General features: G+C 38.3%; 1 protein-coding gene and 2 long non-coding RNA genes across 3 annotated transcripts; 2 read left to right on the plus strand and 1 right to left on the minus strand.

The window, feature by feature from the left end:
* The first annotated feature begins 979 nt into the window (after positions 1-979).
* On the plus strand, positions 980-5751 carry otx5 (orthodenticle homolog 5). The gene is made up of 3 exons (XM_077494270.1): positions 980-1695; positions 2331-2482; positions 3811-5751. Exons 1-3 carry the CDS (start codon positions 1596-1598, stop codon positions 4447-4449), a joined length of 891 nt encoding a protein of 296 aa, XP_077350396.1. The 5' UTR covers positions 980-1595; the 3' UTR covers positions 4450-5751.
* Positions 5752-9032: 3281 nt separating this feature from the next.
* On the plus strand, positions 9033-10153 carry LOC144033565 (uncharacterized). Its single transcript, XR_013288008.1, has 3 exons — positions 9033-9411; positions 9781-9867; positions 9949-10153. It is a non-coding gene; the product is annotated as an uncharacterized LOC144033565 (long non-coding RNA).
* An 8816-nt stretch (positions 10154-18969) lies between these two features.
* Positions 18970-23984, minus strand: LOC144033638 (uncharacterized). Its single transcript, XR_013288025.1, has 8 exons — positions 22501-23984; positions 21750-21891; positions 21547-21624; positions 21403-21473; positions 21237-21288; positions 21060-21122; positions 20443-20622; positions 18970-19272 (listed from the first exon to the last, which is right to left on the minus strand). It is a non-coding gene; the product is annotated as an uncharacterized LOC144033638 (long non-coding RNA).
* Between the last annotated feature and the right edge of the window lie 1178 nt (positions 23985-25162).

Consider the following 25162-nt stretch of genomic DNA (forward strand, 5'->3'; position numbering starts at 1 on the left):
CATTCTGTTTCGCACGCCAAAAACCCGCAAAATTAGATCTCTGTCTTTAAAAATAATGTCACAGATGAAACAATTTGTTTTAGAGCAGCGTCGTTTAGGTTTAGGTTTAGGTAGTTTAGGTCTTGTGACAATGTGACATTTCACTGCAAGTGTGGAACTGGTTATGCCTGGTTGCGCACGAAAAACATTATTATTATTATTATTATTATTATTATTATTATTATTATTATTATTATTATTATTATTATTAATTATCACTATGGTGGGACTGCATGTTGGGTTTCAAAAGCGGATTTAATTGCAGAACAAGGGCCCTTTTGTGCTGTGCCTTTAATCCGTTCTGACTGTATATCCGCCACAGTCAGCCGAAGCACCCAGTTATTTCCATATAACAATTTTCAATACGTGAATGTAACTATATACAGTAATAAAATAAGCGATATTTACCTCCTTTATGCATTAATATATGTGTAAATTCTCCATGAGATAACTATTGTATTAAAAAAAAAAGCCACTTTGCAATTCAAGATCGATATAAGGCCTGATGCATTGGTTGATTTGTTAACAATTTTTATAGACTATGATGTGAAATTGGACAACAAAAGCAAAATTGGATTTAAGAATTTTACTTCGAATTGTTTAAAATGGTGAAACAATAATATGACACAAGGAACAATTCAATAAAAATCCAACCTATTTCGAAATAGAGTTCGTTCAACCTCATACAGACAAAAATGTGTATGGGTGTTTATAAAATTTGTGCGCTAAGAAATTATCTATAAGAATATTGTTTGTGTGCAAAAAGAGAAAGACACAGAGAGAGAGAGAGAGAGAGAGAGAGAGAGAGAGAGAGAGAGAGAGAGAAAGAGAGAGAGAGAGAGAGAGAGAGAGAGAGAGAGAGAGAGAGAGAGAGAGAGAGAGAGAGAGAAGAGGGAGGGGGGAATGTGGGAGTCTACTTGGGTAAGTTCTAATTAGCCAACCACTTCTTCTCTCGCCTCACTTGTCCACTCTGCTTCCAAGCGCATCTTCTCCAACCCGCAGCCTGAAGTTAAGGGACCACCCGGTCCCAACTCCACTTCTCAGCATTCATCAGAGTGCACAGACGCGCACTCTTGGAACTTCATCTTTTGGTATATCTTCTGGCTGGACACCGCTACGTGCGCGACTCGGACGGGACAAAAGACAGTGTAGGGTCGTACAATTTTTACGTTTACAATTTACTTTAGAGCGTCCTGTTCGTGAGTGTCTGGGTTTTGTTTTTTGGTAGTTTTTAGCCGTGAAGAGGCGCACGTAAACTATTAACGGGTTGCAGGTAAAGCTATCACTTTCGCAGGTGTCCCGCAACAGGTGCATTAGCATAGTGAACATACCGTTAAGGTACAGAGTGAAAAAGAGGAAAAATAGGAAAGAAACGAGAGAGAGAGAGAGAGAGAGAGAGAGAGAGAGAGAGAGAGAGAGAGAGAGAGAGAGAGAGAGAGAGAGAGAGAGAGAGAGAGACCCTGCAGATAAACTATTGGATGAGAAGGCCCGTGTTGTGAGAGAAGAGAAACAAGTGAACGGGGGAGTGAGGGAGTGTTTTAAAGCCCACAGGAGGCATGATGTCCTACATTAAGCAACCCCATTACGCCGTGAACGGGTTAACTCTGTCCGGCCCGGGCATGGATCTGCTGCACACCACCGCCGTTGGATACCCCAGTAAGTACTGCTTGATTACTCTTAACGTTAACATTCTCGACCTGAAAAAAAAAAAAAACAATTAAATGCGAAAAAATTTGACGGGAGCACATGAGAGAAATATTCTTTGCTGTTATTCCGCATCCAGTAACACGTGTTCACTTGACCCATAAATTTAGCGGATTATAGAGTCAAAAAACAATGCAGAAAAGTGTGTGAATTGAGGGCCGTTTGTTCTCACACAAGACTTAACATTAAAACAAACCGCAATCTGTTGCACTTAACACGTAACCTATATTTGATAAGGGACTGTCTTTGTATTTGGTTTTGTGCCATGCAGCCATGCTCTGCAACATCTGTCATCTATGATGAAGAGATGACAGAAGGAGTGTTGGATGCCAAGGCTGGCCTTTAATAGCCTAGATTTTTAAATGCAGACGATTTTTTCCCGTTCACTTACACATTTTATTCGTTAAAAAAATAAAAAATAAAAAATCACGCCGTTGATTTAGTTCAATGTATTTCGAATTATATGTGTTCTTTATGTCGAGTAATCAATGAGAAGAGCAGAACGTAAACCGTAATAATAATAATTCTATCACAGTCGCTCTAATTCTCAATGTAATGTTGGTGTTGATTTCTTTCCACGCATGCAGGCACCCCACGTAAGCAACGTCGCGAACGCACCACCTTTACGCGCGCACAGCTGGACATCCTGGAGGCTCTTTTTGCCAAAACGCGCTACCCAGACATCTTCATGAGGGAGGAGGTGGCCCTCAAGATCAACTTGCCCGAGTCCAGAGTCCAGGTAACGATGCTAAATAATTATAGACACTTTTTGAACAGGCTCTATATTGTTTATATTAACTTATTCATTTTTATCGAATTAAGGCTTTATTTAATTTGTAATCAGATTTTTTTTCTTAGCATCGGCAACAGTAATTCACAAAAGAATTGGTAAATAAAAATGAAAATGAATGAATGAATGAATGAATGAATGAATGAATAAATAAATAAATAAATAAATAAATAAATAAATAAATAAATAAATAAATAAATAAATAAATAAATAAATAAAACAGCACCAGCCATCAATTCGTTTTCTTGAGAGCTGGGGCAATTATACTTGCCAGCTAAATCACGATGGGTACTTCAAACAAGCATGAGCAATCACATTCACACCTAAGAACAATTTAGTGTCCTCAATTAACCTAACAAGCATGTTTTTGGAACGTGAGAGGAGAGCATGCATGCCTTGATTCAAACTAGTCTAAACCTTGCAACTGTAAGACGAATGTGCTAACTCACCCACAATGTTGCTAATATAAAAAAAGTGAGTACAGAACACCCCTCACATTTCTGCAGAAATGTATTTGTATCTTTTGACATTTTGACAACACTGAAGAAATGACACTTCACACAATGAAAAGTAGTCAGCGTAGAGCTTATATAATGGTGCAAATTTAATGTTCCCTCAAATAACTCAAAACTCAGCCAGCTAAACTCCTAGCAACAAAAGTGAGTACACCCCTAAGTGAAAAAGCCCAGTGTGTCGACATTTCCAATGTGTTGATATATATATATATATATATATATATATATATATATATATATATATATATATATATATATATATATATATATATATATATATATATATATATATATATATATATATATATTATTCGATCCGTATTCATAGGTCACAATTCAATTTGAAACAAATTAATCCCGATACGAATCTATAGGTTGATTATTGCGATTTTTTTTAACTCAAATTTAGAAAATACTAATCAGTAAACTTGTAATTTGTACATTGTAAGATTTTCAATCAATAATCGATGTTTAAAAATCGACTCGACCACATATTAAATCGATTCGAGAATTGTGCGCTGTATTAAAACGATTGCGAACATTGCGAATCAATTTAACACTCCTTATATATATATATATATATATATATATATATATATGTATATGAATATGAAGTCACAATATAGAAAAGTGCACAAAACTGTGGCAGTAGTGACTGATTGTCCAGAAAAAGTGAGCCAAACAAACAATTCCATTGTTTTGAATAATCACCTTTGATGCTGACGTTAAAATGAAATGTGATATGCTCGTGCCGTCATCCAGGTATGGTTCAAGAACCGCCGTGCCAAATGCCGCCAACAGCAGCAGCAGAGCACAGGCCAGGCCAAACCACGGCCTCCTAAAAAGAAGGCCTCCCCAGTCCGGGAGAGTAGCGCTGAGGCCAGCGCTAACCCTGCCAACGGTCCCTACAGTCCGCCGCCGCCTCCCCCGGGAACCGCCATCACCCCCAATTCCAGCTCTGCCAACGCCACAGTGTCCATTTGGAGCCCAGCCTCCATCTCTCCCCTGCCAGACCCCCTGTCCGCCTCCACCACCCCCTGCATGCAGCGTACCAGCGCCTACCCCATGACCTACACCCAAGCCCCGGCCTACAGCCAGAGCTACGCCGGTTCCTCCTCCTACTTCACCGGTCTAGACTGTAGTTCCTATTTGTCGCCCATGCACCCGCAGCTTTCGGGCACAGGTGGCGCCCTGAGCCCCATCACCGCCTCCTCCATGGGCGGGCCCCTCAGCCAGTCCCCCGCCTCGCTCTCGTCCCAAGGCTACACGGCTGCTTCGCTCGGCTTCGGAGCTGTCGACTGTCTGGACTACAAGGACCAAGGTGCCTGGAAGCTCAATTTCAATGCCACAGACTGCCTGGACTACAAAGACCAGAGTTCCTGGAAGTTCCAGGTCTTGTAGATAGCATCAAGTGAGGGCTTGGAAAGAATTGTATTGACTAAATTACTCTTGTTGATTTCACAAGTTGAGTGAAGAAATCTGTTCTCTTTTTTTCTGTTGATCCTGCTCTCAATTCAAAACCATACAAAATTCACAATAGCATTCATCTGTGGAATTGTAATGGAATTGCCATGTTTAGTTTTTTCCCTTTCAAGATGTGTCTTGTATTTGCTGGCATTCATCTCTCCAAATAAGACGTTCCATCACCCGTCTCAACAGATCAGCTTTCCCAATGGGAACCTTTAACAGGTGCCGATCAATAAAGCTGATCATTCCCCAGTAGCTTTATTTGATACTTCCCCTTTTCAGCCAGTGTGCGATCCAAGACAAGAGGGTCGATGGAGTCCCTGAAGTGACTGCAGTACAAACTTGTTGCCTTTGAGCATGCTTGTAATCATTAGGAGAATGGCTCGTGCATTGTTCGTTTAATAGGATCAACTCTTGGGCAACAATGGCCACATTGTGGCAATTGGCACTCGACGAATATCCCCTTCGGCTCCTTTTCACAGGAAGTTGGCAGAATTAAAGCACTTCTGCTGTAGTCTGACTGTATTGTTCTATTTTTGTGAGATATCTGATGGGCAAAATGACTGCACCAGGGTAAGGGACTGCACCTGCCCACCCTTAGCACAGAGAGTTTGGTGTCTTTCTCTCAAAATGTCAATCCAACATGTAAAAACGCGTTGGTTATCAATAGTATATGTAATTCGTGTATTTTTTTTTGTATTAGACTTAAGTATTGTTGTTTCTTTAAACATTTGTGGATTGTCAAAGTAAAAGTAATATTGGAATTTATTGATATCAGTGTAACTACTGTGATCAATATCAATGATATTATTTCTTTAGATGGCACGGCCGTTATTATGATACTTTTGTTGTCTTTTTGTACATACAGTATTTAACCCTGGAAATGCAACCATGTCACATGTATGCACTCCATGCAACAGCATCTTGTTCTTAAATCTTAGAAAACTGCCAACTTTTTACTTTTTTCCCCATTCTGTTTCTATTTTTCTGATATCTACATTTTTCCAACTCAGGGTTTATCTGATAAGAGTAGCAGTCATAGTAAAAATGCTGTTAATGCTTCTTAATCTAACATGTCTTTTGCATAATTCATCTCTGCTTTATTTTTCTGATATGAAGGATTCTGATTATTTTGTATGTTTCATTTGTCTCCTGTGTTTATTGGACCAGTCTGCACCACTACCATGCGAAATAGCAGCTTTCATGTTTCTGAAATATTAAATAACCTTGTGTAAACTTTGTTTGACTTGGGCTCTTCTTCCAGCATGCTGCGTCTGCATAATCCACAATTTCTATAACATATACAGCAGATGTAGCAGTACTGTATCTTATTTTCAAGCTGAAAAGAAGTGGAAGCACTCTGTGGTGCGACAATGAAGTGGGCGTCATTCATCAGCGAAACGGGCGTCCGTCATTGACAGACTGAGAAGGTCCGTTGGTGCTATCCGGATAATTGATGATTATATTGACGGACAAAACCACACTTACGGCAATGCTTAGTCTGTCAATTTTTCGAAGTTTTCCGTCATTCATTAATCGAAATAATTGTCAATATTGATGGAATGCCCACCTCTGTCCGGGGTCCACTGAACAATCTATACTGTGCTCAAGCATACATATTAGCCAAGTTTTACTACTTTGAATGTTTAGCTATCTAGATAGATAGATAGATAGATAGATAGATAGATAGATAGATAGATAGATAGATAGATAGATAGATAGATAGATAGATAGATAGATAGATAGATAGATAGATAGATTGACGGACGGACGGACGGACGGACAGATGGACGGATGGATGGATGGATGGATGGATGGATGGATGGATGGATGGATGGATGGATGGATGCCGAGGGTCCACTCCTGTAATCCCCCAGTGGCAGCATATGGACAGGGAAGTGCAAAGACACAGACACAGATAGACTCTGGACTTAGAAATATGATTCATTTCTTTCCGAGCTCTAATCCTCTCGAAACAAGCTGGCGGCCAGTCTGCTCTGAAGGCCCACTGTAATCATGCCACAGGCTGAAAGAGCCTCTATAATGTCCCCGCCTCCCCCCTCCCCTCCTCTCCACTCCCACCATTTTCTCCCTCCTGCTGGCCTGCAGTCCAATTTCATCTTAATCGATTCCTAATCCCAATGCCGACAAACATACACGCGTCAAGCATGAGGCTGAGCACTCATCCGTATTCACTACACACACATGGCAACAAATTCACACATGAAAATAACAAACTTAAAAAGACACAAATAGTATTTAAAATGCACTTATGTGTTGTTATATGAACAACAAATCAAGAATATGTTTGAAACGTAGATGAGCAATGCTCAAAGCAGACATTTTGTTTTTTGGAATTAGAGAACCATGACTACATTACTGCGATTTAAATGCCATTTGAGTGGCACTTTAATTCCTGTGTGTGACTTTGCTGACCATAATCAAAACCATAAGTCATGAGAAGATTTGTAATCGTGCAGTAATGCTGCTAAATCACACCTACAGCAGTGTAAGTAGGTTTGAATGATCAGCTAGCAGTGCTAACAGGATCAGCATTACACTATGAATGGATCAACCAGCGACTGTCACCCTCAGCATACATGTCTGCGCAGAGCTTTGCTGCAGATTACATTTTAACACCTTGTTAATATCACTAATAACAAAAGTCAGAGTTTAGCGTTCAGATTAATATGTTGCCCCAAACCACTTGGATTATGGAACCAAATTGACCTCTGTACATAGATGGCTACCCTCAAAGGTCATTCGGTTTTGTTTGTATGATTTTCTTGATTTTTTTTTTTTAATCTGGAAAACCAAAGTTGAAACCTCTTCTTTTTTACCTTTCTAAAAATGTTCCTTCATGCCCGCTTCCTTCAGTGGGTTCATGCCACCTCTCTCTCGCAGTGTGCCCCCTCAAGCCCTCTGCTCCACCTCTCCTTGCAGTTTGTTATTCTTGCTGATCTAATTTAGAGAATGTCCCAAATCCTCTTAGTGTCCTGCTCCCTCAGCGCAACCCTAAGTGAATTAGACAGGATTACTGTCTACCTCTTCCTCCGCCCCTTCCTTCCCATCCTTCTCTCGCAATTCCTTGTCATCGCACTGTCACTCATCATCGCTTCATCGCTACGACCAACTTTCTCTGGACAAATCTCAATTAATTAGCAGGATGAAGATATTCTCAGTATTATGATGATATTTGTCCCTTTGGTCTCCTAGTGTCATACTGTAGCCAAGATCAAATTCTGACAGTAAGATAACCGTGAGCAAAAATTCCGTATAACCGTATTAAAATTAACTTTTGCGAACCCCCCATTAAACACAATCACTTTTATACAAAACAATAGACTATTTGGTACAGGAGAAATGTGTACTATATTAAGTTTAAATAAATAAATGAATAAATGTTAACATTCTTTTTCAGTTGTAATTATTACTAATTCACAGTGTCCCATCATTGGTGCACTAGAACAGACCCAAGGGATACTCGTGTTGTCCTTGTGGCTAACTAGTACCTGCTGGCACCATTTTTATTTTTTTTGTTAAAGTGTAACTCGCCCCCCAACCAGACTCTTGGTCCACCCCTCACTAATATTTAAAAAGGGTACTCAAAGGGAGCGTTGCCTGGAGAACTAGTTGGGCATGTGACTAATTTCTATACTACGACAGGCAAACAAGCCAAATGTTGTGCTAAAAAGCTGAAAATTGGTATCAAATGTTTGCAAAACGCGACTATTCTAACTCACTAAGGAGGCATTTATGGTTAGTTTGCTGAGGTAACAGAAATAAAGCGTTATTCTTATAAAAATAATGTTTGCTCAAAAGAGTGATAATTTTGCATCACAAATACGCAAACTAGAAAAAAAAACTAATTGAAATGAATGGAAATGCATTCCCACAGCCGCTATTTTAACATGTTTTTTGCACTCAACAGGAATGTACAGCATATGTTTGCCACATAACCCGAAAACACAGAAAACATAAGCAGAAAACATGACGATACCTGACGCATTGGTCTCCCTTGTTCATCTTCTGTGGTTGAGTCAACTGACACTTGGCAAAACAGTTTAATGACACATTACTGCCACCAAATGGAATTGTCCTGCCACTGCAAGGAAGCCAATGTGAAGCGATGGTGGCAGGATATTGTGAAATATCTGAAGCACTTGATATCAAATGTTGCTCTTATCTCAAAATAAAAAAAAATAAAAATAAAAAGTCAATTGATGGGCCGTATCATGAACAACTCGTACATCAAACCACTTTGTTGAATGTTGAATAGCGAGTGGCGCTTCGTGCATTTTTAGCTGTTAAAAATTTTCGTGCTTTTTCTCCCACACTATAACGTGAACGAAGACATTTTCATCCATAGCCGTGATTGGTCAAAACTAACATGTACAAGATGCAGCATCGTCCAATCAGCTCGAACTATTGTAGAGCATGTCCCGCCTTTCTTGAGCAAATCACTGCGGTCATTCTGGCTATAGGTCGCTTGCACATCGTAATGCATCATGGGAGTTTTTCCTTCGGGCGCCATATTGGGTGTCCGCCGGTTCACAAGGTACACTCGCGAGTTACACGGTAGAGCTTATCAACCTGATGTAATTTTCGCAGTATTTTCACGATTTACCGGAAGATCAAAAACAACGATACAGGCAGAAGGTGTCTCTGTGTGGCGGGATTGATCCTAATTACGTCCTGACCAAGGGTGATTTTTTTTTTGACGGAGAAAGCTTGCTGGCCAAATGTGACATCTCTGGACATCTTTCCCTACCTCGTGTTGACAACATGCTCCATAACACGCCAACAAATCCCTGGAGGCTTACAATTATTTTGTAAGCGGGTGGATACAGAGTGTAAACTTTAACATCGCATCAGAAGAAACGGTTGCTGTTGCACGTAAGTAAACCACATGGTGTTGGTAATTCTGCACACAAAAATGTTGATTTGTTCTCAGGCTTCCTGTTATCATTGTGTTTACATGCACAGCTAGGTTTACCTGATGTGGTTTTTCTAACAATTTTATAACAGGCAAATATGGCAGAGCGTATAAGAATAAAAAGTAACTATGCACAGCCTCCCCGTGGCTTAATTAAATTTAATGCTACCCTTTCACTAGTTACATGTTACTTAATCAACTTATTCTAAATGGTTAAGGTTAACCACTCTCAGAGGACGTATTTTTAGTTTCAGTTTCCAGTACAATAAAACGTGTTCATGGTAACTACTGAGCATACTGACAGCTTTTCTTATGATCTCACGGTTAAGGAGGCTGTCACAACACCCAATTTCTGTCTGGTGCCAGATGGCAACAATTCCCATCACTTGTCACGACAACACCAATAGTATTACCAGGTATGTATGGCTTTACTTTTTGTAGTTTCTTATTTAATTCTATGTTTCATATTTTCATTACAATGTTTGTAATATTTTCAGATTCAGGCACAGATGAGTTTAACTGGACGGACTTCTGCGACTTTGTGGTGTGGACAAAGTGTGATTGAGCGAGTCCACCCAGATCGCTCGTTTTGGCCAGTTGGAAAAGCCAGAGTTTTTTTTCCCCAAAATCCCCTCCTTACCTGAACTGCTCGGGAGAGCATTTACTAGATCAGCAGTGGACTTCCAGTGTTCCTGCTCAGCCGCTGTCACGTACTTCAAAGATGCGGAATAAAGTAGTTTTTTGTGCTGCAGCAGATTGTAAAATCAAATGATATCACTTGAAGTGTGCCAATCTAGACTGCCAAAAGGACAGTGGTTTTGTGACAAGTGTGAAACAAGGATTATTGGGAAAACTGTAACACAGTACTGGTACTTGTCTTACATTAAACAAATTTAAAAGAGAGCAACTTTTTCCTCTGTACATAGCATAATGAAAGTCATTGCGTACCCCATCAACATTACATCATACCATCATCTCAGGATGGTAGGCACCTGTGCTAAAATAAACTACATTAATTAACAGTTCAATTTTTAACCCTGAAATTACTACATCTAATCATTATTCACTTCATTTTTTGTGCTTTTAGAAATAATAGAGATTTATGCCATTACTTTAAGAGGGACCATATTGCACATTGAGTCAAATCCTGTCATTTGTATTATGTATAGCTTTGTAAACAAACCCAACAATAGAATTTGTATAAACGCTGCCTTTATTAGCGCCAAACAAACAGTCGCATGTTGTCCTCCTCCAATGCTTTGATGCTCGCCTTCGTTTCCATCATGTCATTGGCAATCAAGTCGGTGTAGCATGAGATCCCTAAAGAAAAAAAATAAAGAAAAAATCACAAAAAAATACGGTACCAGTAATAGGTTTAATACAGTAAAGTAGTATAGTTTTTTTGTCAGTGTAAAAGAAATGTACACATTTTGTTGCATTTTTTAATGTATGAACATTGCTACAGGCAAATACTTATTTCTATAAACACTTCCAAATGTCTCTAAAATATAAGGTGCGTGTACACACAAACAAACACATACATTCACTCATGCATACAATATATCATGTAATGAATTCTGAGTGGCATACCAGAGTCAATGATGTCAGCAGTACTTGAGGGTACAGGTTACTGGAGCCATCTGGCTGCATAACTGCAACAATCTCTGCCACTTCGAGTCGTCTTTTCTTTGCTTGTCTCTCCTGTGCACGTTCATATCTTGGCACCGACTGGGCTGAGACATAGATGTTGTAACTTGGGACCCAACTTTAATGTTGGAGCCCAGTCGGGATGATTGGACAGAAAAACGGGCGCAGGGCGACCTGTTAAAATAAACAAATATATAAACAAATAAAATATGGAAAGACTGGTTATTTTACCGCAGTAGGGTGGCCGTGAATAAGTTCTTTAGCATGATGTGTAGGCTACCGGGGGTCTGTTTTCTTGCATCAGCCCCTTCTGTCTCTTTTTTTTTTCCAAGTTTACATTTTGCCACCAAAAAACATGTTATCGGAATTAAAAGCCCAAGACTAATCAATCCAATTTCAGCAGTAAACACTTTGCACTGGCACTACTTGGGTGAAAATGTTCGATGTTAGCTTTCGGCTAACGTCCGCTAGCCAGCTTGTACTACCGAACTTGCTTTCTCATGAATCCAAAACATAAGCAACTTGCCCATATATGGGCGGTCGAAACGTTATTAATCCTCATGTATTAAATAAAGGTAAACAAGCTTACCGCTCACAAAGTGATCGCTGCACACACGAGCCCAAAGTAACGACTTCCCTCCGGAGTCCGCACTCCTCTGTCTCCAGGCCCTGGTTCCTAATTATTTTCGGAATTCGGAAAAAAGACCGACCATTTTCCCCCTTGGCTTTGTTCGAACAGCCAACGATACAGCAACAATGTACCATTTTAAACGCAGAAAACAAACGTGATAGATACGTGTTAGACCGAATCGCTACGTAAATGTAGGCCACCCAGCATGGCGACTACGAGAAATCCGAGGCGGAAGTGACGACATGTGCAAGCGACCTATTGCCAGGTTTGAAATTTACATCAGTATACCACATTTTGATCATGTGCAATTTAAAATCAAGTAACGATCTACGGAGTTAAAATGAATGAACTCCCACAAATTTAACTCTGCAATTTCACTCTCCAATTTTTGATATGTAAATTTTCCCTAATTTCTTTGAAACAATCAACTGATATATGTTATTTAACACATTTTATGTTCTAGCAACATACACATTTGAAGTGAGTAAATCCAAGGGATTTTAATTTTTTTTTAATCAGTGCAAATGACAGACACAACAGATTCAGAGATGCAAGATATTCCCCATGAAATGTAAAAAATATATTGGCACAAGAATGATTCATGGCAAACACTGTAGGTTGTTTTGTGCCACCCTAATTAATATGAGCTTCTTATGACTTAAGGCAAGATTTTACTTTCTATTGTTATCATTACCTAATTTAGAAAAGAAAAATAAAATAAAAAAAGTCATGTTTTGTTTTGCTCAAAGGCATGCTGTCACGTCAATCCTGTTCATCCTGACAGAATTCAAAGCTGTGTACTGTTATCTTTTTTTGTCTTCTCAGTATGAGCACCTATGCAAGTTAACAAGAGGAAAATGTTTTTGTGCGCAGACCCCCCGTTTAAATTGGTATTGAATAGTATAGTGAGGTAATAATTAATTTGTACTTTTACCATTTTGTACTCTAGTACAATTCAGAGTGTACGATAAAGAACTTTAATTAGTACTTCAACCATTACAAGACAGTTATTTCCCCTTATCTGAACATCTACTTCATTACGTCACGACTCACGACTATCTGTCAGTTTGAAAAAGTTTGGCCACTGTTACTGAGTAGCTCTACCCAACCTTTTCGTTTAGAAAAGGTAGAGCTCTGTCATGTCCAAATGGACACTTTGCTGCAATTACAACGTCAGACAGACACGACCTTTGCATGTGTTCATGTTCAAGCCCCCTTTTAGAGCAAACCTCTGTCCCCACTCTCCCCCCTTTCCACTTTGCCTTCCAACACATCCTCCTCTCTTTGTCTCCTCTCTCATCATCTCTTTCTCTTCATCTGTAGGCCATCTGAACGCTGTTCACCTCTTAATACACACACAAACACAGACACACATACATGCATTTCCTCCCTCACTTTCAGTAATTCCAGCGTTGCCTCTCTCGCTTGCGTCGCTCGCCCTAATCCAGTTTTGACCTCAATCCCGTGATGTAACGGATCATGTGATGGGGTAAAAGAGTGGGAGTAATAGAATAAAGAAAGAGGGGAACAGGACAAAAAGTGGGGATACATTCTTTAATCCTCAGAGCTGGAGCCACGGACCAATCACAAACTGATGGGATGGGTGAGGGGTGAGTGCACCTCCATTAAGTTGGCAAATATGACAATCACGCACTCTCACAGACACACACACACGCATGCGTCCTCATGCGAGCACAGACACAATGTAAAAACAAGTCAACATGTTTGTTTCATCTGTGTGACTCAGAGGCTATTAAAGTCTTGCTGCCAACACACAACACAACAACCGGTGTATTTGGAACTCAAAGTTACCCGATTACAAATATTTATTGAATTTGTTGTTATGCATGCATCTGTATAGGTTTTGTTGTTAAGTGGTCTCCATTATATCAGCTGCATCAATTATTCTATTGATTAATTTAAAACAAAAAAAAGGTGTCATTGTTGTGTTTTGTCACAATAATGTGACACTAGACACTTTCAGTGGTATTAATTTAATGTGTTCATTATTGTGGTTGTAATGGTAGAGGAGTGTTTGTTGATTAGACCTCTGATGCTGTAAAGCACTAAGAGTAGCGTTTTGTTGGACTAAAAACAACAAAAAGGCAAACAGGAACTTTAACCAAAATACAAAAGTCCAAAACAAGATTCAAAGTCCAAAGCAAAAATAGAAACAAACTTACGACGCGACAAGTACATGCTAACAACAAGATTGGACAACAAACTGACAAGGAATAAAAGAAAAAAGGAACTAAATACACATCACCTACTAACGAGATACACCTGGACAAGACAAACGTAGCTGAGGGGGCTGATTGGATGACACAAGGGACCAGGATGACAAGCACAGGTGAACATGATAAAACTTGACGAGACATTGACAAAGGGAGACAGATGGAAAATATAACAACTAGAATACAACCCAAATTAAACAAAATATCTAACTATGCCATATATCTTAAAGATAAGGTATCGCATAGCAAATGTAAATCAAACAATCAATATCTGAATGTTTGATTAATAAAAGAAATTGAAATATTTGCAACAGTTTTGACTGTGGTCGTGACTTAAACTGGTCGTTAGGGGGAGCTGTGGCGGTACAACCCACAACAGTTCTCCCTCCTCTCCCTCTTGTCCATAGCAGCAGCAGGGTGACTATAAATAAAAGAACATAACCTTCACAACAAATACAATATTATACAATTGTAGAATTATATATAATGAAAAGGTGTGCCTCGGGAAATTATCTAATTTCAGTCATTAGAAAATTATTGCTTTTATTTTTCTTGAGCAACACCTAGTGACCGGCAAAAAAATTAAATGCCTATCCATTATGTGAGAAAGACAATGATTCTGTGTATCCACCAGTTACCATTCATAAAAAAGAATAAGTCATGGTTTCCAGCGAATATATCAGTACTGTGTTCAATTAAACCTTTTGGGGACAGTTGCTAGCCACAGGGTATACACAGACGAACAACCATTCACACTCACAATCTTTTTTTTTTTTTTTTTTTTTTTTTTTTTTTTTTTTTTTAAATAAACATCCTGTTCCAAAAATAAAACTCCATTGTCTAGAATCATGTCATGTCAGTGAGTGTGTGTCTGTGTCGAAACACTGCCATTGCCATGCTACCAGTTGACTACCCGTTTTTTCCAACAATGAAAACTGTTAATCCCCGACAGCCCCTCAATCCCTTCTGTTTTATGTCCCCAAGAACCCCCTCCTGTGCGCTGTTATTTATTTTACTACAATAATCTCAGTGGACCTTCATGTAGTCTGAACCCAACCCTGCAATATATGCAACACAAACAAGGAATTTGTTTGAGTTTGTCAGTAAAAAATCAAGGTAGTAACTCATACACACTCATATACATATTGTGACCGGCAAAAGGGTCCTTATGTGCCAAAAAAAATAATAATAATAATCAAAATGGATATATTAATATATTCGATATATTAGAATTCTGCACTTATTTCCCTATAAAATTTTATATATAATACATGGATGTACCTCAAAAATTGTCAACGTTACAGCAGTTTTAATGTTGGAAGGTAGAAATCCTCTATAGTTTTGAGAAAAAAGGGTTTAAAGTTTTGGTAATTGCATCAGTCCATAGCAACCACTACCTTAGGAAAAAGATATGAACCTGGAATTTTCAGGATTTGTTCAAATATCAGTGGAAAGTCAATTCCAATAGTAGGCAAGGTCCGAGGTCCCTTTAAACAGTTGGGCAAGAAGCGGCGTAAGCTAGCAGCTAAGCTAAAAACACTCCCCTATTTACGAGGCATACTGTCTAATAATTGCTTATTTTCATACACTTCTATTGCAATGTTGACTTTTGTGCTGCGTGGAAATTAAATAAGAGACCTCAAGGAGGCTATTTGTGGAGAAATCTCAAAATGGACAAATAATGTCCAACTGCCTAATATCGTCCATATCTCTAGATTGATCCTGCCGACATGCGGATCCTTTTGCCAGAGCGGGTCACATATATATCCATCCATCCATTTTCTTAAAACCACTTCTTCCTCACAAGGGTCGCGGGGGTGCTGGAGCCTATCCCAGCTGGCTTCGGGCAGTAGGCGGAGTACATCCTGAACTGGTTGCCGGCCAATCGCAGCAGAGACAAACAACCACTCACAATCACACTTAAAGGACAATTCAGCGTGTTCAATTAATCTGCTGAGCATGTCTTTGGAATATGGGAGAAAACTGGAAAACCCGGAGAAAACCAACACAGGCATGGGGAGAACATTCAAACATCACCCAGGAAGGCCTGGATCTTGTGTCCTCTTCAGTACTGGTAGGCAGATGTGCTAACCAGTCAGCCACCCCTGAGCAAATGTGATATCATTTTCGCTCGACAACAAGAGGCAAAATAGGGGTGGATTTTCTCAATTCATATTTCACAAATGCGATATTAATCAGAATGCTGTGTTTGTGAAGGTGCATAGCCACAGTTAAAATCAAACAAATATAGTTTTGAATATATACACTTGACACATATGAATAAAGCACACAATAGTGGGTGCTATTTTCATGCAGCGCCAACTTCGCCAAGTCTAGCGCAGTCCAACTACATGTGGGGGGAGTTTTCTTTCTTTGGTATTTCCCTACACTAATGCAGGTAGAAGTTGGCACTATTGTGCGTCATTGTGGGAGGGAACGCAGCTGACTCCCAGCCAACTGAAGCTGCTCTTTAAATACAGCACAGCGAAAGGTGCGCGTCTATGGTGGAAGGACTTGCTGGAGTCCATGGCAGGAGATTGGCATGCGCAAATGAATTTACAGTAAAAGGAACTGCAAGATCTCCACTTGCAGATGGTGTCAAGTTGTCCGCTGACTGTGGATGGCCACGATTCGACTCCTATTCACATTGATTCATTGCTTCTCCACCTCCAACCCATCAAGCTCCCCCCTCCACATTGTACCCCACCAAACCACATGCCCCCTCCTTCCTTGTGTACCAGTTGTGTACTAATCTGTCCCCAGCCTCTCAACCTGCTCTCTCGTCACCACTCAACTTCCCCAACATCCGACCTTCTCTTCCAACAGGACCCCAGCACCCCCACAACTCTCGTCAACCATACTCCGCCCCCCGTCTACCAATCTGAGCACTGTGTTAATCTGGTGCTGCTCTGATGGTCAGCACTTTGAGCAGCAGACAGACAGATTGGCTGTAATCCCCTGAGTGCCACAGATGGAGGGCCACCACACAGACCTTGGGGAAGGTGAACACTCTGTTGTACACGTGCATGCACACACAAACAAAAGAATTCCCATTAAAATGAAACATGTATGGATGTCCTTTATTTACACGCATGGCTTCATTCAGTCAATTATATGACGAGGCAGATGTATGACATCAGCGTCATGCAACTACATCATCCATAAACAATGGTGACAGTAGAGAAGTAAGGTTTGATACACAGTTGATGACTTTAATTTATTGTATTGTGTCAAAACATTGTGGGCACATTTCTATACTATGAGACGATATGGGAAACCAATTTGTCTTTATTTTCTTTTGTCAGCAAGGCCTGTTCTGAGTCAAAACTGTTTTTCACTGTGTCAATTCTTCAGTGGTGTCTCATGAAAAGTACACAAATGTGAAGGCTGTTAAACGATTAAATTTAATCAGATGAATCACATCTTACAATTTTGATTAATCACAATTAATCACTTAATTGAAAAGGCTTTCTATCAACATTTTTATGCCCGCCAAATTTAAAAAGCACCTTTATGTGTTAATTATTTCGACACTTAATGTTATGAGGACGTCTTCAACATTTTTGGACTCACTGCACACGCTCATCCTCCCCTTTTTCTAATCAGTGAATTACTTGCAGAATTTAAAATGGGGGAAAATGACACCAATAGTTTGACATGGACAAATATTCTGAATGTCATACACAAACATTTAGTAAATGCTTTACTTTAATGCATGTAGTTATGTTTATTGCTCAAACACAACCTGTGCTACCTTTAATGTAACCATCTGCCTATGTATAAATATAGTATGCATGCGTGCGTACGTGCGTGCGTGCGTATGTGCGCACACAAAGATGCCCAAGCATAACAACAGGATTAAAGTGCTGTGTTTGATTAGAATGTTTTGTCTCTGTGTATTTCATTGTAATGAGTATATCCAAGGCCACAGAGACATAGGCGCATGTTTGTGTCTTTCATTGTAATGAATACGGCTGACGACCTGGCTTTATCCCTTTTAATCAAGGAAATAGAATGATTAAATGAAATAAGGGGACATGCATTGACCCAGGTAAGGGATATAATGTACATTGAAAGACATGGGTGAGTTTCTAATGGCTCTGGATGTTGTCTTTGTTGACAACCCAGATAGCAAAATGTGGTTGAATCAACGTTGAAATATAGTTCGGCTTAAGTGTTGAATCTACGTTGAGATCTAAAGTTTAAATTATACAGAAAGCGCAAGGTTGATAAAATGTTGAGTCAACGTTTGCTTTCCAACCATATATCACTCAATATCAATGTCGTTTCAACCATAATCTAAATGAGAATCTACATGCATCTTTGGTTGATTTTACATTGAATTCTAACGTTTAAATTAAACAGAAAGCGCAGGGTTGATAAAATGTTGAGTCAACGTTTGCTTTTCAACCATAAATCACACAATATCAATGTCGTTTCAACCATCATCTAAATCAGAATCTACATGTATCTTTGGTTGATTTTACATTGAATTCTAACATTTAAATTATACAGAAAGTGCAAGGTTGATAAAATGTTGAGTCAACGTTTGCTTTGTAACCATATATCACACAATATCAATGTCGTTTCAACTATCATCTAAATCAGAACCTACATGCATTTTTATAGTGAATTAATGTGAGGAATAAATGTTTTAAGTTAATCATCATTTACATTGGAATTTACATCTAAATGTACATTATTATTATTACTATTATCATGCACATTAATATAGAACAATTTTTTTAAACTAACAAAAAATATTGGGTTAGTCCACTAGAAAAAAAAAAAGTTACCGTATGTTTTTCACCTAGTGTTTCTGCAGATGTCTTACAACTTACTTGGATGTATTATTAGCTTGTTGATTTCCTTAACCATACTTCCCCATATGTATGAAAATCTTAGGACAGAAAATATGTTTAATATTCAAACATTTATTAGAAATCAAAACACAGTACTTTGTAACTGAATTCTGGGGAGAATGGAGGCAAAGAAAATAACACCCGTTTGGCTTCTGCCTCAAATAATGTTTGTTTTTATTGTATTATTCTTTTTCTTGACAAAGGAATGAAATAAACATGAAATGAACTGTAGGAACATCAGTGTATAAAGCGGTAACCATTTCACTTTGACTGTACGTCAGTCCATAAAAAGACACACTAAATTTTGACTTGCGTTCGCAGTTGCGTCCAAGGCACTAGCATTGCTTGGGATGCCACCGTTACACTCATGAGCAAAACGCAGCCAATGCTTGACAGTAACACCAAAGTCCTGCTGAGTCAGTGTACGGTCAAGCTGTCGAGCAGCAACTGAAAGACAAGATTACAAAAGAGAAGAGAGTTAGTATCCAATACAATTTATTGTTTTAGAAAAAAAGCTGTTCTGTTGTTACAGTAACTATCAGTAAGTATTAAGTAACACTTTTTTGTTGAATTTGACAATGTTGGTAAATACATGCGATGTCAATATAAAAACCACTGTAGATTTATTTTAGTTAATTAGGACAATTACAGAATGTTGAATGTGCAATGTAACTAGCTACTAGCATGAAAGTGTGTCGTGTATAGTTAGGTACATTGTTTATTTTATTTTCTAGTTTTACTACGACTTAAAGAGGGTAATGGTCAGAGGCCATTGTTCAAATTAATAGCACAAAAGGAAAATGAAGTCTGGTTATTTGGAACGTCGTTAACTCGCTGTCTAGCTGGTGAAATTTAGAAGCTTCGGAGCGAGGACAGCATAAAGATGAAAAGGTAAGGGGAGTAGCGGTGAAGAAAAAAAAAATACTGATTTTTACTGAGCTAAAGAAAATAATGTTGACATAATTTATTAGAAATGATTGACTTGTTTTGATAGCCACTGCTGTTGCAGGCAAACCTCGTGTTCCAATAAAATATTTTGCAAATATATCGAGTTGCGTATGCCTAAGCCAGGTCATGCTGCACCTCCACAAATAATGGTGCGACTAAATCCTGTGCTGTGCGAGCAACCAAAAATGTTACTCGCACCAGTGCTAGTAGTGGAAAAGTTAGTGTAGAGCCCTGGCCTGATGGAGTCCATCTTGACTGCAATATATTAATGAAAAGACAAAGATACATATACTAATTGCTGTTTTTGTGAAGTATCAATGATGTTTTTTTTTTTCATTGATTTCGGAATTGACCATTCTCTAATTAATAGATAAATAATGTCTATGTGGAGCCGCACTTTTAAAATGTGTCTTTTCTTAGTGTTTTTTTTTAAAGCTTTTTCTGGGAATTTTCAGTCATTCAAAAATATTTTTGGACAATTCAAAACAATTTTTCAGTTATACAAAAATGTTTTCGGAGAGTCAAACCCTTATTACGAGGTTTCGGGTATTGGAAGGATTCTGACTCCATACCCCAGGTGGAGTGATTTTACACAACAAAAGAAAGCAGCTCAGAACATTCTGCTCAACTCTGTCTTGTAATAAGTAGTTTACATAGGCGATAACTCACCAAACATACAGTCTTGCATCACTGTCTCCTTGAATGCCTTCTTGCCAATGCAACACTTGTCTTGCTTCCCTGCCCAGTTGTATTCATTTAACAGCCCAGGGCATTTGTCATCACAGTTGCCATCATCCGTCTGATTAGGTTGTCCGAATTGGTGCCTTCAACGACAGCCAGGTGATTAATCTATGAGAGACGACATTATTATTATTATTAATTTAATTTTTGCACTCAACTTTTGTTGATAGAATTCTCCCGATGCCTGAAGATTTTACTTTTAAGTAAATTACATAACCTTTACTAAATTTTGCAATATTCATATACATCACCCCCTCTCCACCCCCCAGATGACTAACTAAATAACTAAATGACTAAAACTGAAAATAAAAATAATACATTTGTATTTCATTTTTGAATTGTATATTTTTCATCCGTTTTTACTTTCACTTTTAGTAATTTATTTATTTATTTATTTAGTCATTTATTTATTTTGAATTTTGGCAGTTTTGGTCCTCCATAATTATGCCTTACAAATTGGTAAAAAAAAATTAAAATAAAATAAAAAAAGTGTGCTAAGATTTATGATGATTTGGTTCTACAACAGTGACCTTTGAAAAACTTACCAACTACGAATACAGTATTTCCCTTTCTTCCGGTTGGTCCCCAAGCACCGCAAAAAGGGTTGCCTGAAACAAACAGAAGACCCTGTTCAACATTTTTTTTCACAATGTGATTGTGTTCTTTCATAATCATAGTAGTTATTATTACTCACAACTTAAATTAACAATGGGTCTAGGTACCTGTTGTAGAGCTGTAATTGTGTTTGTAGTCTTGAAAAAGTGAGTTGTGCACCTAAACAATATCAACAACACAGCATGTAAGTTTCAAACTTACTGTACAAGTCAGCAATGTGTTACCGCAATAATATCATCACAATCATGTAGTACAGTGCGCAGAATCATTTACCTGTCTTGCGCTACTCCTCAGAATGGATTTTGTGGACAGAACATTTTGAAGAAACACTCAGAGCCTGAAACCTGAGCACAACCGATATTCTATTAATTATTATGTTATCTTATATTATGAATTCTGAAAACATACCAACATTACCTTAAAAAAAATTGCACTTTGCCCTCTTCCTCCTTATAGGTAAGACAGACCTCTGCATGTTCTCCTTCCCCATTAAACCTGTGCCAAGTTATATTCTCTGTCACTAATTTCAACATTTGGATGTGGTGAAAGGTAGTTCACCTAAGCTTTCTTCAGATTCTTAGAAATGAATATTTTGAGTGTTTGTTCACTTGTTTACTTACCAAAGAGGTTCACCAAGCTCTGGCCAAGGTACAACATGCCTTCTTAGTTTGAATAAGTAGTAAATTACTAATTAGCCATCTGGTTTCGAAGACGCTGGCACCACCTGTACGCCATGTGACTCGTCAAAACAGCACAAGTAACCTGTACATCAACAGACAACAAATGATATTAAAAGCAACAAAGTACAACATTTACACCTTTGTTTTATTACAGTGTGAAAAAAATGTGTTCATTATAGGCTCAATAATTAGTAATTACTAAAAAAATACTTTTACTTCCCTCAACAAATAAATATCCTGAAGCATGATTCGACTAGATTTCGTGATGAATTAAGTTATATACAGAAGTTAAACAAATTACAGATAAACCTTACATTACTATACAAGTGGACTTAATTTACTTTAAAAACTAAACCTAAAAGAAAACGCTATTCAATGTTCTATCTTCAACTGTTAAACCAGCCTGTTAAAAACGACTGAAAAAAGATACATTCTTCATGTAAACGCTCCTGTAGCGCTTCAGTGTAGTTCGTTAGCTTACTAGCATATCAGCAACATAGCACACAGATAGGCTTGTAGTAACTCTCATTGTTAAGAGGCCGTCGGAATTAGCAACTTAGCTTCAACGTTTAGGATCATTCGAAACAATTTCTTCACTAAAACCACCTCTAAAGACCAATATGCTTAGCGACCCAACTGACAATGGACATGGTGATACATATTTGTTTTATTTAATGTAACTTTTACCGACCTGAAACACAGAACGTCGACGTTTGGATTCCCGCTCTTAGCACGGCTGTCGGCAATTTGAAATTCTTCTTCTTCTACGCTGTGTATGACTGTGTGTGTCAGTCTGGTTAGTAGCATGTCCCGCCATCTAGTGGCGTACTGTGGAACAGCGATCCAATAACGTTAGAAAGTACAGTAGATATTTAAATCAACTCGATGAAATTAAAATTGTATGAGATATATAATAGATTTTTAAAACATAACCTGGGAAATGTGTGTAACGCATAAGTCATTCCTCTTTTGTATTTTTTTAATATAATATTATGCACACAATGTACATATCACACAGCACTATAAAAAATACATAATTCAAGCTCTGCATATTTTACAATACAAGCTGAATATTATCCCAGAACAATGTAATATTTGGTGCTAGTGATAATTTGGTACCTTTTTATATGATTATACTCGCAGAGTTGCGTCTCAATAAAATAGCTTCATTACAATATTGCCCCCTAAAAGCTTTACCTCTGAATCAGATTTCCACTAAATGTAAATAATTATCTCTTTCATATGAATATTCATAGTTGTTTTTATTTTAGAATTGTTAGACTTAAAGTTTATGCGTTGCAGGTTGAAACAAAACTGGTCAGATAAAATGAGATTTTCTCTGATCAGCCAGTGAGTGCACCTAACTAAATATTATGGCATTGAAACTATTAACGGGAAAATTTAGATAACCACACACGCACGCACGCACACACCAATGTCTGTGAAGTCAATTCAGTAGTTGTGTCAATATGAAGCCATAAAATATCAAATGTAAAACATAGGAAAATTAAATACTTACCCTTGAATCGCTACAAAGAAATGGTGAACGCACGTTCGAAGAACTTCTCTCTGGAAGCTTCATGAAAGTTCGTTCACAGAATTCACACACAAACTTTGATTGTTTGACCAGAAACATATTGAAATGTCTGTGTGATGATGTATTAAAATTCTTCTTAACATCTGTTATGCAAATAAGTATGTGTAAAAAAATGTGTGTAGAAAAAATAAATAAATCTGAAACTGCATTTAAGAGTGGGACAAGACTGGCAATACATATGTGGCCCAGAGTTGTAAATTGATAGCTGGGCCAGATGCGTCACACAGCAACTGGCCCACATCCTGTTTGCCAGAGTCAAGCCAGTGCCACCTTTGCTGCTCCTGGGCCATGTTCGGCCCACATGCCTTATGCCAGTGTCGACTGAATGCCACCTGTGCCGGACTTATGCCGGATGTGGGCACATATTTTTGATGACTGGGCTGAAATGCACAAACTAGAAACTCTAACGTACAGTTTATTTGGTGGAAATGCCAGGTGTTTCGAGTACATTCAAATAATTTACAAGTTTTGCAAATACAGTGTTCCCTCGTTTTCCGCTGGGGTTAGGTACCAAAAAATACCCGCAATAAATGAAATCCGCAAAGTAGTTAGCTTTATGTTTTATATTTATTATAAATGTTTAAAGACTCTAACACCCCCCACCCATCAACCTGTCCCCAAAATACTTCCCCTCCCCCTCTCCTAGTCAATTTCTCAGCTGAAGGGGAAAAAAAAACAAGAAGGGCAAACATAGATTCAACGTTAATTAAACATTGACCTTTCAAACGTTTTAATTCAACCAAAATACAACGTTGATTCAATGTTATCTTTTAAACACAAACTTCAATGTTAACATAATGCTGTTGAATCAATGTTGATTGACCAATCAATCTTCAACCGTAACCAAAAATCATCCATTTTAACCCTAATTCAACGTTGAATAAACATCTTTTGCTATCTGGGAAACCTCTGCAACATCATCTGGACATTGAGGACACTCTGGATTGGCTGACCAGGGTTGTGGTCCCCCTTTTTAAGCAGGAGGACTGGAGCACGTCTTCCTATTACAGAGGCATCACACTACTCAGCCACCCTGGTACGGTCTATTCAGGATTTCTCAAGGGGAAATTATGCTAAAGTCAAAACTCAGATTCAAGAGAAGCTGTGCAGTGAGTTGAGCCAGGGGGTGAACATTCTCAATGTACTGATTGATCAACGTACCGACCTTATAAGATCACGAGCTGTGAGTCATGACAGAAAGAACAAGAGGTCCCAGGGTTGACCCAGAACAAGCTGTAGACTTGTGTCTCCCAGCTGGCCCGGAAACGCCTGGGTAGGGGAAAGGAAACTGCTAGCCTGCCTAACCTAATTGGTAAGTCTTTTACTGACATCTAGTGGCACATATCTCAACTGCCCACACGTGAATTAAGGAACAGAACACAATTCAATTACAATTTCAATTATTATTACACTCCACAATTATAAAATTAGCATAATCGTAACACTATATATATGTATATATATATATATATATATATGTATATATATATATATATATGTACATACCAATTTTGAGTTGTTAAATTTATACATGTGCACCTTTTTAAAATAACTAATAAATTTTATTTCATTCAAAAGTAACTTGCATAATTAGTGTTTCAAAGTTTTGTCTTACTATTTTTTACATTTAAACATTTTCTTGTTTTGTACCAAAATAAGAAACAATCATGATTGCAATTATTACCAAAATAATCATGAACTGCAGCTGCTCTCCCTACCAAATTAAATCCTGAACACTGGTTTGCAGTTTTCCATA

This window comes from Festucalex cinctus, chromosome 13 (assembly GCF_051991245.1).
Source record: "Festucalex cinctus isolate MCC-2025b chromosome 13, RoL_Fcin_1.0, whole genome shotgun sequence".
Taxonomy (NCBI): Eukaryota; Metazoa; Chordata; class Actinopteri; order Syngnathiformes; family Syngnathidae; genus Festucalex; species Festucalex cinctus.